General features: G+C 43.0%; 1 protein-coding gene across 7 annotated transcripts in view; it reads left to right on the top strand.

Moving 5' to 3' along the window:
- Positions 1–13,766, top strand: part of UBTF (upstream binding transcription factor) — a 74,594-nt gene that overhangs the window by 2,465 nt on the left and 58,363 nt on the right. For all 7 annotated transcript variants that reach the window (XM_078377827.1, XM_020799253.3, XM_020799254.3 and 4 more), the window contains exons 2-4: positions 2,491–2,643; positions 5,117–5,292; positions 7,652–7,735. In XM_078377827.1, coding sequence (XP_078233953.1) covers positions 2,586–2,643; positions 5,117–5,292; positions 7,652–7,735 — 318 coding nt within the window. In that variant the 5' untranslated portion in view covers positions 2,491–2,585. The remainder of the gene's footprint in view (positions 1–2,490; positions 2,644–5,116; positions 5,293–7,651; positions 7,736–13,766) is intronic.

Here is a 13,766-nt window from a genome sequence, read left to right as displayed (position 1 = left end):
AAGGACGATTTGCGGAAGCCAGCCGTCTCTCCCTCCCGATTATTTTTGGGGAGGGAAGGGGAGAGACCAGCGGGGGAAAAAGGGGTTTTCCAGGGATAACAAAAGAGGTTGCATTTTTAGGACGTTTGTGTTTCTCGAAAGAGAGCGGTGGATCCTAAACCGAATCCTGTAGAAATCCAGGGGAAGGGCGAAAATCTTGGAAGCGGGGGGGGGGGAAGGAAAAAAAAAAGATCCTGCGATCCGGTCATCCAAAGATCTCCCCCCGTCTCTCGAAGGGTCGGCACAAATCAGGACGGGGAGGAACGCGGGATTACCCTACGAGAACCGACCGAGGCGAGGTTGTGGCGAAACGCTCCCTCTCCTTGTCCTCGGGAGGAAAAGGATAAATTGGAGCCCGTCCTGGATTTAAAAAAAAAAGAAAGGCGGGGAGGGAGAGAGAGAGAGAGAGCGGGAGGACGAGCGAAGCGGAATCAGGCCGACGAGGAGGTGGCGGCGGCGGCTAGATTTTTCCTTCGGTGGCGCCCGCAGGGCGTGTGGAGAGGAAGGAGGTGGGGGGGAAGGAGGAGGAGGCGAAGCAGCTGCAGCAGCCGCTCCGGCTCTCGGCTCGGCTCTCCCGCCTGCCTGGAGACAGGCAGTCGGCGCGAGAGGGGAGGAGGGGGCGGCCAAGCAGCAGCTGCGTCTCTCTTCGGCTGGAGGGAGGCTGCGGCGGTAGCGGAGATTGGCTGCTGGTGGGGCGGCCTCTGAAGAGCAGGAGGGACGGGAGGGAGAGAAGAGCCAGGCGCAGGTCCCTCCCACTCGCCCGCCTGCCCGCCCGCCGGCCTCCTTGGCTGTCTCCACCCCCTTCCAAAGGATCCTCCTCTCCGCCCCACCTCCTGCGTGGCAGGGATCCTCGTTCTTTGGGCCTGGAAGAAGACCTCGTTCCTGGTCTCATAAGAAAACCCTACCCAGCCCTTTTTGCCTTCAGGTGGAGATCGAGGGATTTCACTGCTGACTTTTTCGATCTTTTTCTTCTTGGTGGCGCTGTCACTGCGAAACATCCCGCACTTTTTCTCCTCACTTTAACCATTAGGTTTGTAGCTTTAAAAAAAACACCCTACCGATTCCCCTACTTCCTTAGATTTAAAGTTTTCTCTCTCCTGAAGGGAGGCCTTACTAAGCATAGCTAATCTTTCTTTCATAGTTCGCACATTTGTGTAATTATTCTTACTTGCGTTTTGTGTCTTGCCTTTTTCCCCAAAAACGTCTGAGGCGAGATAAGTGGGTTGCCCCTAGTCCAACCTTGCAACTGCTTTGTGAAGTGGCCAGGCTGTGAGGTTGTAAGTGCCTCAAGATGAGCTCACCCAGGTGAGCTCCATAGCTTTTCTAATACTGAAAGCAAGGCTCCCACGGCCAAGGCCCACCATGTGACTCAACTATACTTCTTGTCTTGATTTCTCTTTCTTCATATGTGAACAGTCCTCCATCAAATTGTCCATGACTCTTGTGCCTCACCACTGTTGGAGATTTACTCCTGTTAAGCAGAGAACCGGCTCTCCTTAGCTCAAGCTTGTGTGTTTAGCACATTTCACAGAGGTTTTCAAGAAACCTAGTCCTTGGTGAATTAGTGAGGATGTCTTGATAACTGTCACCTAGGCCAGGGATGGACAACTCTACAGGGTTCAGGGGCAATTTCCTGTACCCAAAATTCTTTGGGGGCTGCACAGACTGCCAAGAATTCCCAAAATTAAGAAATGGAACAAAGTGGCTAAAAAGTCCATGTCTAGTTTTGAAAAAGAGTATTCTGCAGAAATTGAGTGGTGTAGATGGGGCCTGTGACTTACTATAATAATGAATCCCCACTCCTTGGGGATTCCCTAGAAACGCTTCCACCTACCTTTGCTCCTTTGTACAGAGACCAGCTCAGCTTTTTTTGGCCAAGAAAAGTTTGAGGGAAAGCTGGAGGCTCAGAACAGCCCAGGAAGGAGACTTTGCCCACTCCTGCTCTAGACCAAGCCAGCTTGTGCCTTGCAACTGTTAGACTACAACTTCTATTTTTCTGTAAATAGCTATAGGCCAATGATGAGGGATGATAGGAGTTTTAGTTAAACAGTACCTGAAGGGCCACAGATTGCTCGGTCCTGCTGTAGGGAAAGGGAATTCTAAGACATTGCAGCCTTGACCATCTTTGGTCATCTAAAGATCTTCTGACTCATAAAAAAACCTTCATGCTCCGTCCACCAGAGGAGATGTCTCTGTTTATTGTTCAGATAGGAATGTATGCCAGAGAAAAGATGTCTGCCCACCTCTTGAGCTAATTGAGGTGCCTGTCTTCTTGGTTCACTCTTGCTCTTAAACGTGGGTGGGGCTCAACATTCTTTCTGCAAGGTGTTTTATTTTGGTGTGAAAAAGGCTTTGTTTGCAGCAAGCATGCCGTAGTTGCTGCTTCATCCTAAAAGAGTGGTAATGGTCAGCAAAGGCCACACTGTAATACTATGGTGTTCATTCTTTCAGAGTGAAAATTGATTTACGCCACCGTGAAGGGGGAAGAGAGGGAGTTGGAAGGGGGAGACCCAGGAGGTGTCACCCTAGGGTCCGAGAGGTGGAGGATGAACGGAGAAGCGGATAGTCCAACTGATTTAGAAATGACAGCCCCCAAAAATCAAGGTGAGAAGAGTCAAGTTGATAACACAAGACATTTCTCAAGAATGGGATCCTGGGCTGAAAAAAATATTTTGTGCCACCTAACCTGGTTGGTGATGGCAGAACCTAGCAACATTGACAGTGAGCCAGAAGCGTAGAGGAGATATTTAAACATACGCATTATAAGTTCATGTTTATAAATATTTGAATTTTGATGGTTTCCAAGGCATTTTCTGTGTCTACATGAATGATAGGAGCCTTGTAGTGCAGCAGTTAAACTGCTGTACTGCAGCCAAAACTGCTTATGACCTGAGGTTCAATCCCAGGTAGCAAAATCAAGGTTGACTCAGACTTCTATCCTTCTGAGGTCAATAAAATTAGTACCCAGCTCAGGAGGGGGGGATGTGTAGTCTGCATAATTAACTTATAAACCGCCCAGAGAGTGTTTAATGGGGCGGTATATACCGCATTTTTCTGTGTATAAGATTTTAGTTTTTCCTAAAATCATTACACTGAAAATTGAGGGGCGTCTTTTACACAGAAGTAAGCGGAGATAGTTGAGGAGAAAACAAAATGGCACATATTTTGCATCTAAACAGGCTTCCTTCAGTCACGTGGTGTAGCTTCCTATAGTCAGCAGACTTCGCTTCCTCCAATCACAAGCCTTATGGAACCGACGTCAGCTGATGCTGTACAAACCAATTGGAACACAGAGCCTGTAGGCGGTGCTCAGATTCAATAGGGACTCAAAATGTCCAACTGTTCTGAGCCCAGAGGCTGAATCCTCAAAGCTACATTTTCTTAATTTTTGGGTTAGAAAAGGGTGGGTGTCTTATAAATGGAAAAACATCGTAAACAGCATGCTTTGCTTTGATTTTTGCTTTTGATACATGCATTCCATGTGATGGATTTCTGGTATGGCACTATTGCCCGTGTTTTCTAAGAGCAAAAGAATTTTCATTTTCTGCTAGCCTCCCTGGCTCAGTTTCCTGAACCAAAAATTATCCTTGAGTTAGGAATTCTTCCCATTTGTTCTGCCCTCTCAGACATCCTGGCTGTCATAGGGAATGGTAAGCAGTTATGGATGTTGTAGTCAGAAACATATTGAGGGATTGATTTTCCCAACCTCTTTACTCTGTAAAAACACAAACCTGGTTTTTATTTAGAGGACTTTTTAGTTATTTAGTTATTTATTTCTGTTGTGTAAATGAGACAGCCATCCTATACCATTTATGCCGGCGTCTCTGTTAAATGCAGTGTAACTTATTTTGACTCAGACTTGTATGAAATACAGTTAACTACTGAAGAAAATAACACATCCCTTATGATTTCTTTTCTCTGTGCACATCAATTTCCTTCTAAAACTTTTTGTGTATTTTTGCTTGCATTGGCATTTTTTCATTCACATAATTTTGAGGATGTTAGGGTTTTCACTGGTTACAGAATAGGGATTTTGTTATGTGCAGATTTTCCAAATTTTGGAGTCCACGCTGTATTCTTTGCTGCCAGTTATTACCCTTGCTATGAAGAAAAAGTAAGAGTTTCTTTTAAAAAAATCCATGACAGTGATTCTGATTTAATAATAATCCTGTTCATCTGTCATTGGCTACTTTTGGTATTATTCAATGGAAATAGATTATGTGATAAAGGTAGTAAATTTAGGATTTAGTTGACCAGCTCAGAATTCTGGATTTGATGAAAATGTGTTCAGATACCGTAGTAACCTATCTACAGACGTTTTAACATGATCCTGTTAAAACCTCTTACAATTTGAACACGTTTTCAAATCTAAACAATTCCAGAATTCTGAGCTGGTCAACCAAATCCAAAATTTACTATGTTTATCACATAATCTATTTCTTGGTTGATTTTATGCTTACATATTCACATTACATCCTGGCCTTATGAGTATGTGTTATTGCTGAAAACTTCTAAAAGTTAGCAGAACTGAAACTTTTACAACGCAATACTGTGTCAAACGGCTCATTAGTAGGTTCCCCTTGAATTCATTAGAATTGACACCAAAGTAAATAGATTTGCAGCCCTAATTGCACCTTAACATTTACCTTCTAGGGAGTGAACAAAGTATCTAGGATCTAGAATTTTCTAAAGGATTTATGCTGGATTTGATTTTGTTAGACTTAACTATGCTATGGAGCCAAAATCAGAAGTTGTTTCACTATTGATATGGTTGAAAACTCCCAAGAACAGTGGATCATGGAAATTATATTTTAAGTTTCTCTAATATAGGATATTCTCAGTTTACAAATCTGAAGTCCAATACCATTTTCTTCTCCCTTTAGTTAGTATATTAAACAATATGGTTTTTAAATTAAGGGTTCTTAGAAAGAAATGAGTTCTTGCAGTGTGTGTGTGTGTTTAAGTATCTGATTTCATTGATTGAACACACACACACACCTGATTGGGATGTGGCTCTTGTATGTGCAAGTGTATATAAAATCTATCATATGGCATATTGATGTACCTTTCCTCCCAGACCGCTGGACTCAGGAAGACATGCTGACCCTCTTGGAGTGCATGAAGAACAATTTGCCCTCCAATGATGGTAGCAAGTTCAAAACCACTGAATCCCATCTTGATTGGGACAAAGTTGCCTTCAAGGACTTTTCCGGCGACATGTGCAAGATTAAGTGGATTGAGATCTCCAATGAGGTAATTGCCTGTTTGGTGTGATGTGATATTGTGTCATGCTGTGTCACTTTATATACAGTGCAGTACTCTGGTCTAGTGCAGGCTGATCTGTCTGGCCTCATGTGCTGCAAGTCGGATCTGAGAGATGGACCCAGTCTCTTCCAGTGAGGTGGCAGGGCATATTGCTGCTTCATTCACTTGTTATTGTGTTGTCTGTCTTCCTTCTCCAGTTGTTGTCTTCAGTTATTACCTTAGGATTCAGATCTCTGCATATATAGTTTACCATGGGAAAACATGCCCTTTACTGCCAAGTTTCACCTTCCTCCAGTCTTTATCACTGCCTTTACTACAGTCTCATTAATTCTGTCATCTTGGTATGGTCCACTGGCTTGTTGTTACCTTCCAAGTCTATTTTGGCTTCGACCTTATGTCACCTTTCTTGAAAGTAGGACTTACTGAACATATTGGATGTATTTTTGAGTAGACCCATATACTGTAGAACTGCAGTCAAGTTTCTAATGCCAGATCTGTCCAGGGTCTTGGGTTAGGGTTTTTTGCTATCGCTTGTTACTTCATCCTTTAAACTGGAGTTGCCAGGAATTGGACATTGAATTGCACTGTTAAGTTTCGAGCGCAGGCATGGGCAAAGTGTGATCAGTGTCTCTACTGTAATCCTCCAGAACCCTCCCAATAGCTCCTCTGGAGACCAATCGCATTAAAAAGAAACAGAGACTCAAATGGTCTGTTGTGCACCTAAAAGGTGCTGCTAGCTGTTTGCTGCCAAAGATATTTTTAAGTTGCAGGTAGATTGTGGTAACAAATGCCAGAGGAAGGATTGCAACCTTATGGGTTTGGGGTAGTAGTGGATGTGGAACACAAGCATCTGGTACTTGCCCACCCACCTCTCTGGCATCAGTGAAAACAGCAACTGATAGAAAGATAGCATTCTTAGATATTGGCCTGGTTTGCATGTACTGTAATGACAAATAATGATTTAATGCTGTTTGGTTAACTCCGAATGTGTCAGAGTGAGGAACTGAGCTTGCGTGTTCCCTGCTCCCTTCCCCTTTGCAGCTTGGAGGAGGACCTCTGGTTGGTTAAAAAAAAGATTGGCACTTTAGGAACAAGGAATTGTGAACACAACAATTTGCTTTAAATATTTAAATTGAACAGCACATACATTCTGCACAAAAATCCAGTTTTGGTTGCCCTTAGCTTTCTTTATTTCTTCAAAATAACCTATGTATGTGTTTTTGTTGCTCCTGATGTTAAATAATCGGGAGTCAAAAATTATTGCCAATCTACTGCAAATCAAGCAAACAGATAGAGTAGTAAGTGCACACCTATATCCTGTCTACTCCTGTGGAATAACTGATCCAGTCCACATGGGAGTGGTGTGCTGTGATGCTTTGGTCAGGCTTGGGGCAGAAATCTTGTCACAACCTAATAGTGAAGAGTAGTGTAACTGTGTGTGCAAACATAGCCAGTCTGGTTTTTTTACATGAATGCAGTTTGGAAAAAGTACTTTTTTAGACTGCTACTCCCAGAATTCTCCACCCATGGTGAGTAATCTTAGGAATTTCCAAGGTTTTTGTTAAAATCATTATATCTCAATAAGGAAGAGGTATTACAGAGATGATACTTCAGTATGAAATTACAGAAATTAAATCATAATAGGCATTAGCCATTCTGGAGTCACACCTCCCCACGTGGATCTTGAGTTGATCCGTGTTTTGCATAGAGGTGATTTCTCTCCATTGCTGTTCTTTCAGTTTTGATTTGCAATGTAAATCTTCTTTCTTTCTTGCATTCCCTGTTTTCTTTTTCTGTATATTTTTTCTTACATTCTTTGCTCCCTTTCATGCTCATGTATAATTAAAAGTATTGTGATTTTAATCTATAGCACCAGAAATGTAGAATGTGTTGCCATTTAGTGCCTATGTAGTGGCAGCTACATGCTAGGGGGTGCATGGAGCATAAAAAAACATGGTATTTACCTCAGAGAAACCATGCTCCATGATTAATGCCCCCAGAATTGTAGGTAATTATTAGAGCCATATGTTTTTTAATCACTTGTGTGATCATTGTTCAGGGTAAAGTATCTTGCTTCAGACTGAATGTTCTTTTGCAAATGGGAGGAAATGGAAGAACTATCAGTGTCCTACTTGTCTGAAGAAAGCCCACGTGTAACATGATTCATGGCTGTTAGATGAGAATCAAGATACATTCATTGAGGAAACCGAATTTGCCCCTAATACTTGACCCCACTTCAGCTTTATCGCTTTGCTTGATTTAATGTACCAATAAAAATTGGCAACCCTTGAAACTGTTGGCAGTGTTTGTCTCTCATTCCTTGTGCAATCACTGGTTATTCGTGCAGGTGAGAAAGTTCCGAACCCTGACAGAACTGATCATGGATGCTGAGGAGCATGTGAAGAACCCCTACAAGGGCAAAAAGCTGAAGGTAAGGGGAGGGGAGGGAGGGGTTCATCAGTAAAGCCAGCTGCTCCATTAAGCTCTGTTCATGTGGTACAACAGCTACACCAGTGTGATCTGTGCTTCAGTCAGTTGGCGTGTGCTGCTTAGATCCCTCTGCTTTTTTAATCTTTTTATATTTGGGGGGAGGGTTATGACTGACTTCAACTTCTATGAAAACTCCTCCTTCAGCCTGTGTTCATATGTATTAATAATTCTGCGGTGTTTCAGACCTTTCTCATTTCATTCTGTGTGCACACATGTTGGTAATTAACTTGAATTTATGGATAAATCCCAGCCCCCAAATATACTCACTATATCACTGTGTCTCCTGCTGAAGATTAATTTAAAAATCTGTTGGAATCCGTTAGACCCCAGTTAAACTGAGTTAGAGCAAATTAAATGCTGTACAGTGGTGCCTCACATAGCGACGTTAATTCGTTCCGCAAAAATCGCTGCAGAACGAAAACTTCGCTATGCGATATTAAAAAGCCCATAGAAACGCATTGAAACCCCTTCAGTGCGTTCCTATGGGCTTAAAACTCACCATTCAGCAAAGATCCTCCATAGCGCGGCCATTTTCGCTTCCTGGTAAGTGAGGAGTCCGTCCCTAAACACAGCGGGCGGCCATTTTGTTTACCCGGCGGCCATTTTGAAACCGCCGATCAGCTGTTTAAAAATCATCGCTTTGCGATCGGTTCCCGAAGCAGGGAACCGATCATCGCAAAGCGAAATTCCCCCATAGGGAACATCACAAAGTGATCGCTTTTGCGATCGCAAAAAATGTGTTGCAAAGCGATTTTGTCGTAAAACGAAGCGATCGCTATGCGAGGCACCACTGTACATCCATGGTATTGCAAGAGTATCTGTGTCTAAATAAGGAACTGCCTTACGCTGAGTCAGACAATTGATCCATCTAGACCAGCCATTCTCAGTGGGGTCCATATGGCCCCTGAGGAAGCCCTGGCACATTTGAAGGGGGCCACAGACTGGAAACAGTTCTTCACACACCACCTTATAAAGGTGGTTATGCTACTTATACAATCCTGATTCAGCCAATATACCTTTCATAATGTGTTTATGGCCATGGTCAAAAAGATTGAGAATGACTGGTCTAGATCAGTTGTGACTGGAAATGGTTTTCCTCTGTTTCAGGCAGGAATCTTTCTTAGCAGTACCTGAAAAATCGCTAATTACCTGTTGGTTTTCCATCTGTATACTGACCAGTCCCAAGCACATTTAGCTTCCCCAATTGATGAGATCAGATGTTGAGGGTGATACGGTGGTATAAATTACCACCGACGTGAAGAAAATGCATCCAAGAACATAATGGTTGCTTTACATTGATGCAGCAGCTATGCTGAGGTACAAACTACAGTGGTGCCTCGCTTAACAAGCGCACCGTTTAACGACGAATCCGCATAGCGACGCATTTTATGCGACGTTCTCAATGGCCGAAAATCGCATTGTGATGATCGATCAGCGTTTCGCTTATCGATCTTCGCATTGTGATGTTTGCAGAACAGCTGATCGGCGTTCCAAAATGGCCGCCGGATCAGCAAAATGGCCGCCCACAGCATTTTCGCGCCCTGCCCTCGCTTAACAGGCAGTGAAAATGGTGGCCGAATGGGGGAATCTTCGCTTACCGGTGAGTTTTTCCCCAATAGGAACACATTAAACAGTTTAATGCGTTCCTATGGGGTTTTCCACCTCCACATAGCGACGAATCCGGATAGCGACATTAATCCTGGAATGGATTAACGTCGCTATGCGGGGCACCACTGTACTTTGCCCTTTTCTCTTTTGCATAAAGTGCATAAGTAACATTGAATATAAGTTGGGGTCCACTGAGGAAAGCCTTACAGGTGTCAGTGCTGTACCTATCCTTGTCTAAGTTGTATATAGACTTTCATGTATAATTGCATTGATTGTTTTATCTATTTTGAAAGTAAAAGTAGAGGACGTCTGATTCTTCCATTACAAAACAAGTTTATTTTAGAACGTGAAAGATGGAATATGGATCATTTCCAGACTTCCTGCAGGAACAAGTTGCCGAAATGCCATTGAGAACAATATTTATTATTATGTGTGGTTGATGACCCAAAACACCTAACAGAGAGCAGAGAAGCTGCCCACCTGTATCCCCGTTCAAGCATACATATCACCCCCCCCCCCGGCTGCCTTCTGTGTCTGTTTTCTGAGTCATCCTGAGATATGTGAAATACTCTTGGTTCAGACAGTGCTGTTGCTGAATGTGTATGTGTCCTGGTTTTTTTTTTTTTTTGTACTATTTGTTTGAGATTTAGCTTATGTATATAGGGTGTGACAAGAAAACACATGAACTTTATCAGGTCCATTTTTTCCAAAGACTACTTCTCAAGCAAAATCATAACAGCACACATTTGGGTTTGAATTTTAAGTAGGCAAGACATGATTTACACACCCTGGAAGCCTATTGCTTATAGAAGCATGATTGCAGGATTTCTGCATGTTTTAAAATTTCGTTATGTGATTCGTGGCCCAGTCACCAAACAATTAAATATGGCGTATAGATCAGGATAATTGAGAAACATTATTATAGCAGGGTTTGTATTCCTTTAGGGTTAATACTGTATTTAGTGGGAGGCCAAGATGGTGAACAGACACAGCCAAAAGTGGGGCGTAGCAACCCTCTTTTCTCTCTTTGTCTTCTCAACTTCCTGCCCACCCGGAGGCTACCGATGAGACATACTGTTATTGCAAGATATTTGAACTGGCATTTATATTTTCTTTGATAATATATTGAGAAACAGAGTTGTACACCGAAGATGGGGCAGCTGAGGTAATTTACCCTGAGCCCCTGCTATCAGGGTGGTAGTAGCAGGACCTCCAGTATCTATTCAGGACCCCATAACGCCCTCTAAGAAGACAGCAGCTGAGCTATTAAGTGAGGATAGAAAAGTGATAACCGGTAACAAAAGGCAGAAATGCTTAATTCCTACTTTAGCTTAGTCTTTTCCCAAAATTAATTCTTATGATCCTCCAGGCAAATGTGAAGTACAAGTGGAGGGGACAGGATTTCAGCTTGAGATTGATAAACAAATATTTAAGAAATACCTTATTACTTTGAACAAGTTCAGATCTCCAAGGCCCGATGAATTGCATTGAAGAGTATTAAAGGAACTGGCTGCCGAACTCTTAGAACCACTGTGGTTTTCTTTTGTTTTGTTTTTAAATCATGGAGGATGGGTGAAGTGCCGGATGTGTAGAGGAAAGCCAACATTGCCCCTATTGTGAAAAAGAAGGAACTCAGACTGGGAGGAGACAAGAAGTGGGGTACCAGAAGCTTCAGTTAGTCTTCAAAATTTTTATTAATTACTTGGATGAGTGTGCAGGGAATGCGTATCAAATTTGCAGATGAGACAAAATTGGATGGAGTAGCTAAATAACCTGGAAGGTAAAGGTAAAGGTTCCCCTTGACAGTTTTTGTCCAGTCGTGTTCGACTCTAGAGGGCGGTGCTCATCCCCGTTTCCAAGCCATAGAGCCAGCGTTTGTCCGAAGACAATCTTCTGTGGTCACATGGCCAGTGCGACTTAGACACAGAACGCTGTTACCTTCCCACCGAGGTGGTCCCTATTTATCTACTTGCATTTACATGCTTTCGAACCGCTAGGTTGTCGGGAGCTGGGACAAAGCAACGGGAGCTCACTCCGTCACGTGGATTTGATCTTACGACTGCTTGGTCTTCTGACCCTGCAGCACAGGCTTCTGCGGTTTAGCCCGCAGCGCCACCACGTCCCTATAACCTGGAAGACAGAGGTAAAATTCAAAAAGCTCTTGATAGGCTCAAGCACTGGGCCGAAAGCAACAGAATGTGATTTAACAGGGATGAGTTCAAAGTTCTACACCTGGAGGAGGGGTTGGGAGCCAGATACACAGTTATAAGATGGGGGATATTTTGCTCAATAATGTTATGAAGGAGAAGTGTTTTAGAATTGTTGTAGATTGCCAGCTGAATATGCACCAACAGTGTGATGTGGCTGCAAAAAAGGTAAATGCTATTTTAGGCTATTAACAGAAGTATAGTCTTCCTCTGTTCAGAACTGGTTAGGCCTCATATAACATGGCACTTCAAGAAGGATACCAACAAACGAGCAAGTTCAGAGGAGGGCAACAGGGATGATCAAGAGACCGGGAACTAAGCCCTATGAGGAAAGATGGAAAGACTTTGGCATGTTTAGACCTGAGAAAAGAAGACTGAGGGGAGATATAATGGGATTTTTCAAATACTTGAAAGATAGTCATACGGAGGAGAGTCAGCATCTGTTCTCGATAATTCCAGAGTATAGGACATGTAATAATGGGCTCAAGTTACAAGAAGCCAGATTTTGGCTGAATATCAGGAAAAATATGCTAACCATTACAGCAACATGACAATGGAACCAATTATCCTGGGAGGTGGTGAATGTTCCAATACTGAAGCCATTCAAAAGAAAACTGGACAACCATCTGTCAGATGTACTTTGATTTAGATTCTTGCATTGAGTAGGAGGTTACACTTGATGGCCTTCTTGGTCCCTTCCATTATTCTGTGATTCTAACAAGGCCATTTTTTAATATTTCATTTTTTAAAACATTTGCATCCTGCCTTGTAAAAGTTGAAGGCACCTCAGAAACTATAAAATGCAGTAAGATTCAGATCCGCCCCAAAAAAGGAGGAGGAAGGTTGCCTCAACTGGAAAACAGACCAGAGGAATAAATATGCCCTGACTTCCACTGTTGGACTGCTTACCCACCCCTATGTATGAGAAAATGAACATTCTAAATTACAAAGGTATCCTTTTTCCAGGGTTTCCAGGGTTCCTGAAGATGGATTGCCATGTTCCAGTTCTCTAAATCTGCATAACTCCGTCAGTGTATTATGCAAATTGGAAACACTTTTTACCCTAATATGCAGATAAAGCACATTGGTTGTTGCAGTGTTTTCCTAGCAATATATGCCAGCCTTTACATCAGTTATATAATAACCACTGCTATGATGGAGGAAGTATAATGTAATGGTTAAAGTGTTGGAGTTAGAAAATGGAAATGTTAATTCAAATCCTTGCTTAGTCATGAAGCTTATTTGGTGGCAGTCAGTACCTCAGCTAAAACTACCTTACGGGGTTATTTTAGGGATAAAATGGGGAAATAAATAAATTATGGTATTTATAGTTCCTTTGTCTAGACCAGGGTCTCCAAACTTTTCACGGTGGGGATCACATAATATATTTTCCATGTTTTCGTGGGCCGAAGGAATGCGCCCACACTCCCACCTGCATGCCCACCCACATGCATGCACTCTCGCCTGCATGCACACACTCCCACCCACACGCATGCACTCCCGCCAGTCTGCATGCACGCCCTCATGCATGGGCTTGATAAAAAGGCAAGGCAGGCCAGATGTTGCCCACAGGCCATACTTTGGAGACCCCGGTCTAGACTAACATTCTCAATATTGTATTCGCGAAGGCTTTCACGGCCAGGATCTAATGGTTGTTGTGGGGTTTTTGGGCTCTTTGGCCGTGTTCTGAAGGTTCTTCCTAACGTTTTGCCAGTCTCTGTGGCCGACATCTTCAGAGGACAGCACTCTGTGCTCTGGTGTAGTTTGCTTGGGAGTGGAGTATTTATGGCTGTGAGATAGGCTTTTGTCCTGTAATAAGACAAAAGCCTATAATAAGACAAAAGCCCATCTCACAGCCATAAATACTCCACTCCCAAGCAAACTACATCAGAGCACAGAGTGTTGTCCTCTGAAGATGCCAGCCACAGAGACTGGCAAAACATTAGGAAGAACAACCTTCAGAACACAGCCAAAGAGCCCGAAAAACCCACAACAACAATTCTCAATATTATCAGCCAATTTGGTAATAACAGCAGTTGGGGTAGTGATCAGATATCATTCTAAATTTCAGTTTCTTGACCCAACTGGGAACATTGTCCTATGCAAGCAATGTACATACTATGCACACTAAAACAATACTATGTGCATCTATGAAGA

The sequence above is a fragment of the Pogona vitticeps genome, chromosome 6 (genome assembly GCF_051106095.1).
Source record: "Pogona vitticeps strain Pit_001003342236 chromosome 6, PviZW2.1, whole genome shotgun sequence".
Lineage (NCBI taxonomy): Eukaryota > Metazoa > Chordata > Lepidosauria > Squamata > Agamidae > Pogona > Pogona vitticeps.
Note: the sequence above shows the minus strand (reverse complement) of the source record. Positions and strands in the feature narration are given on the sequence as shown.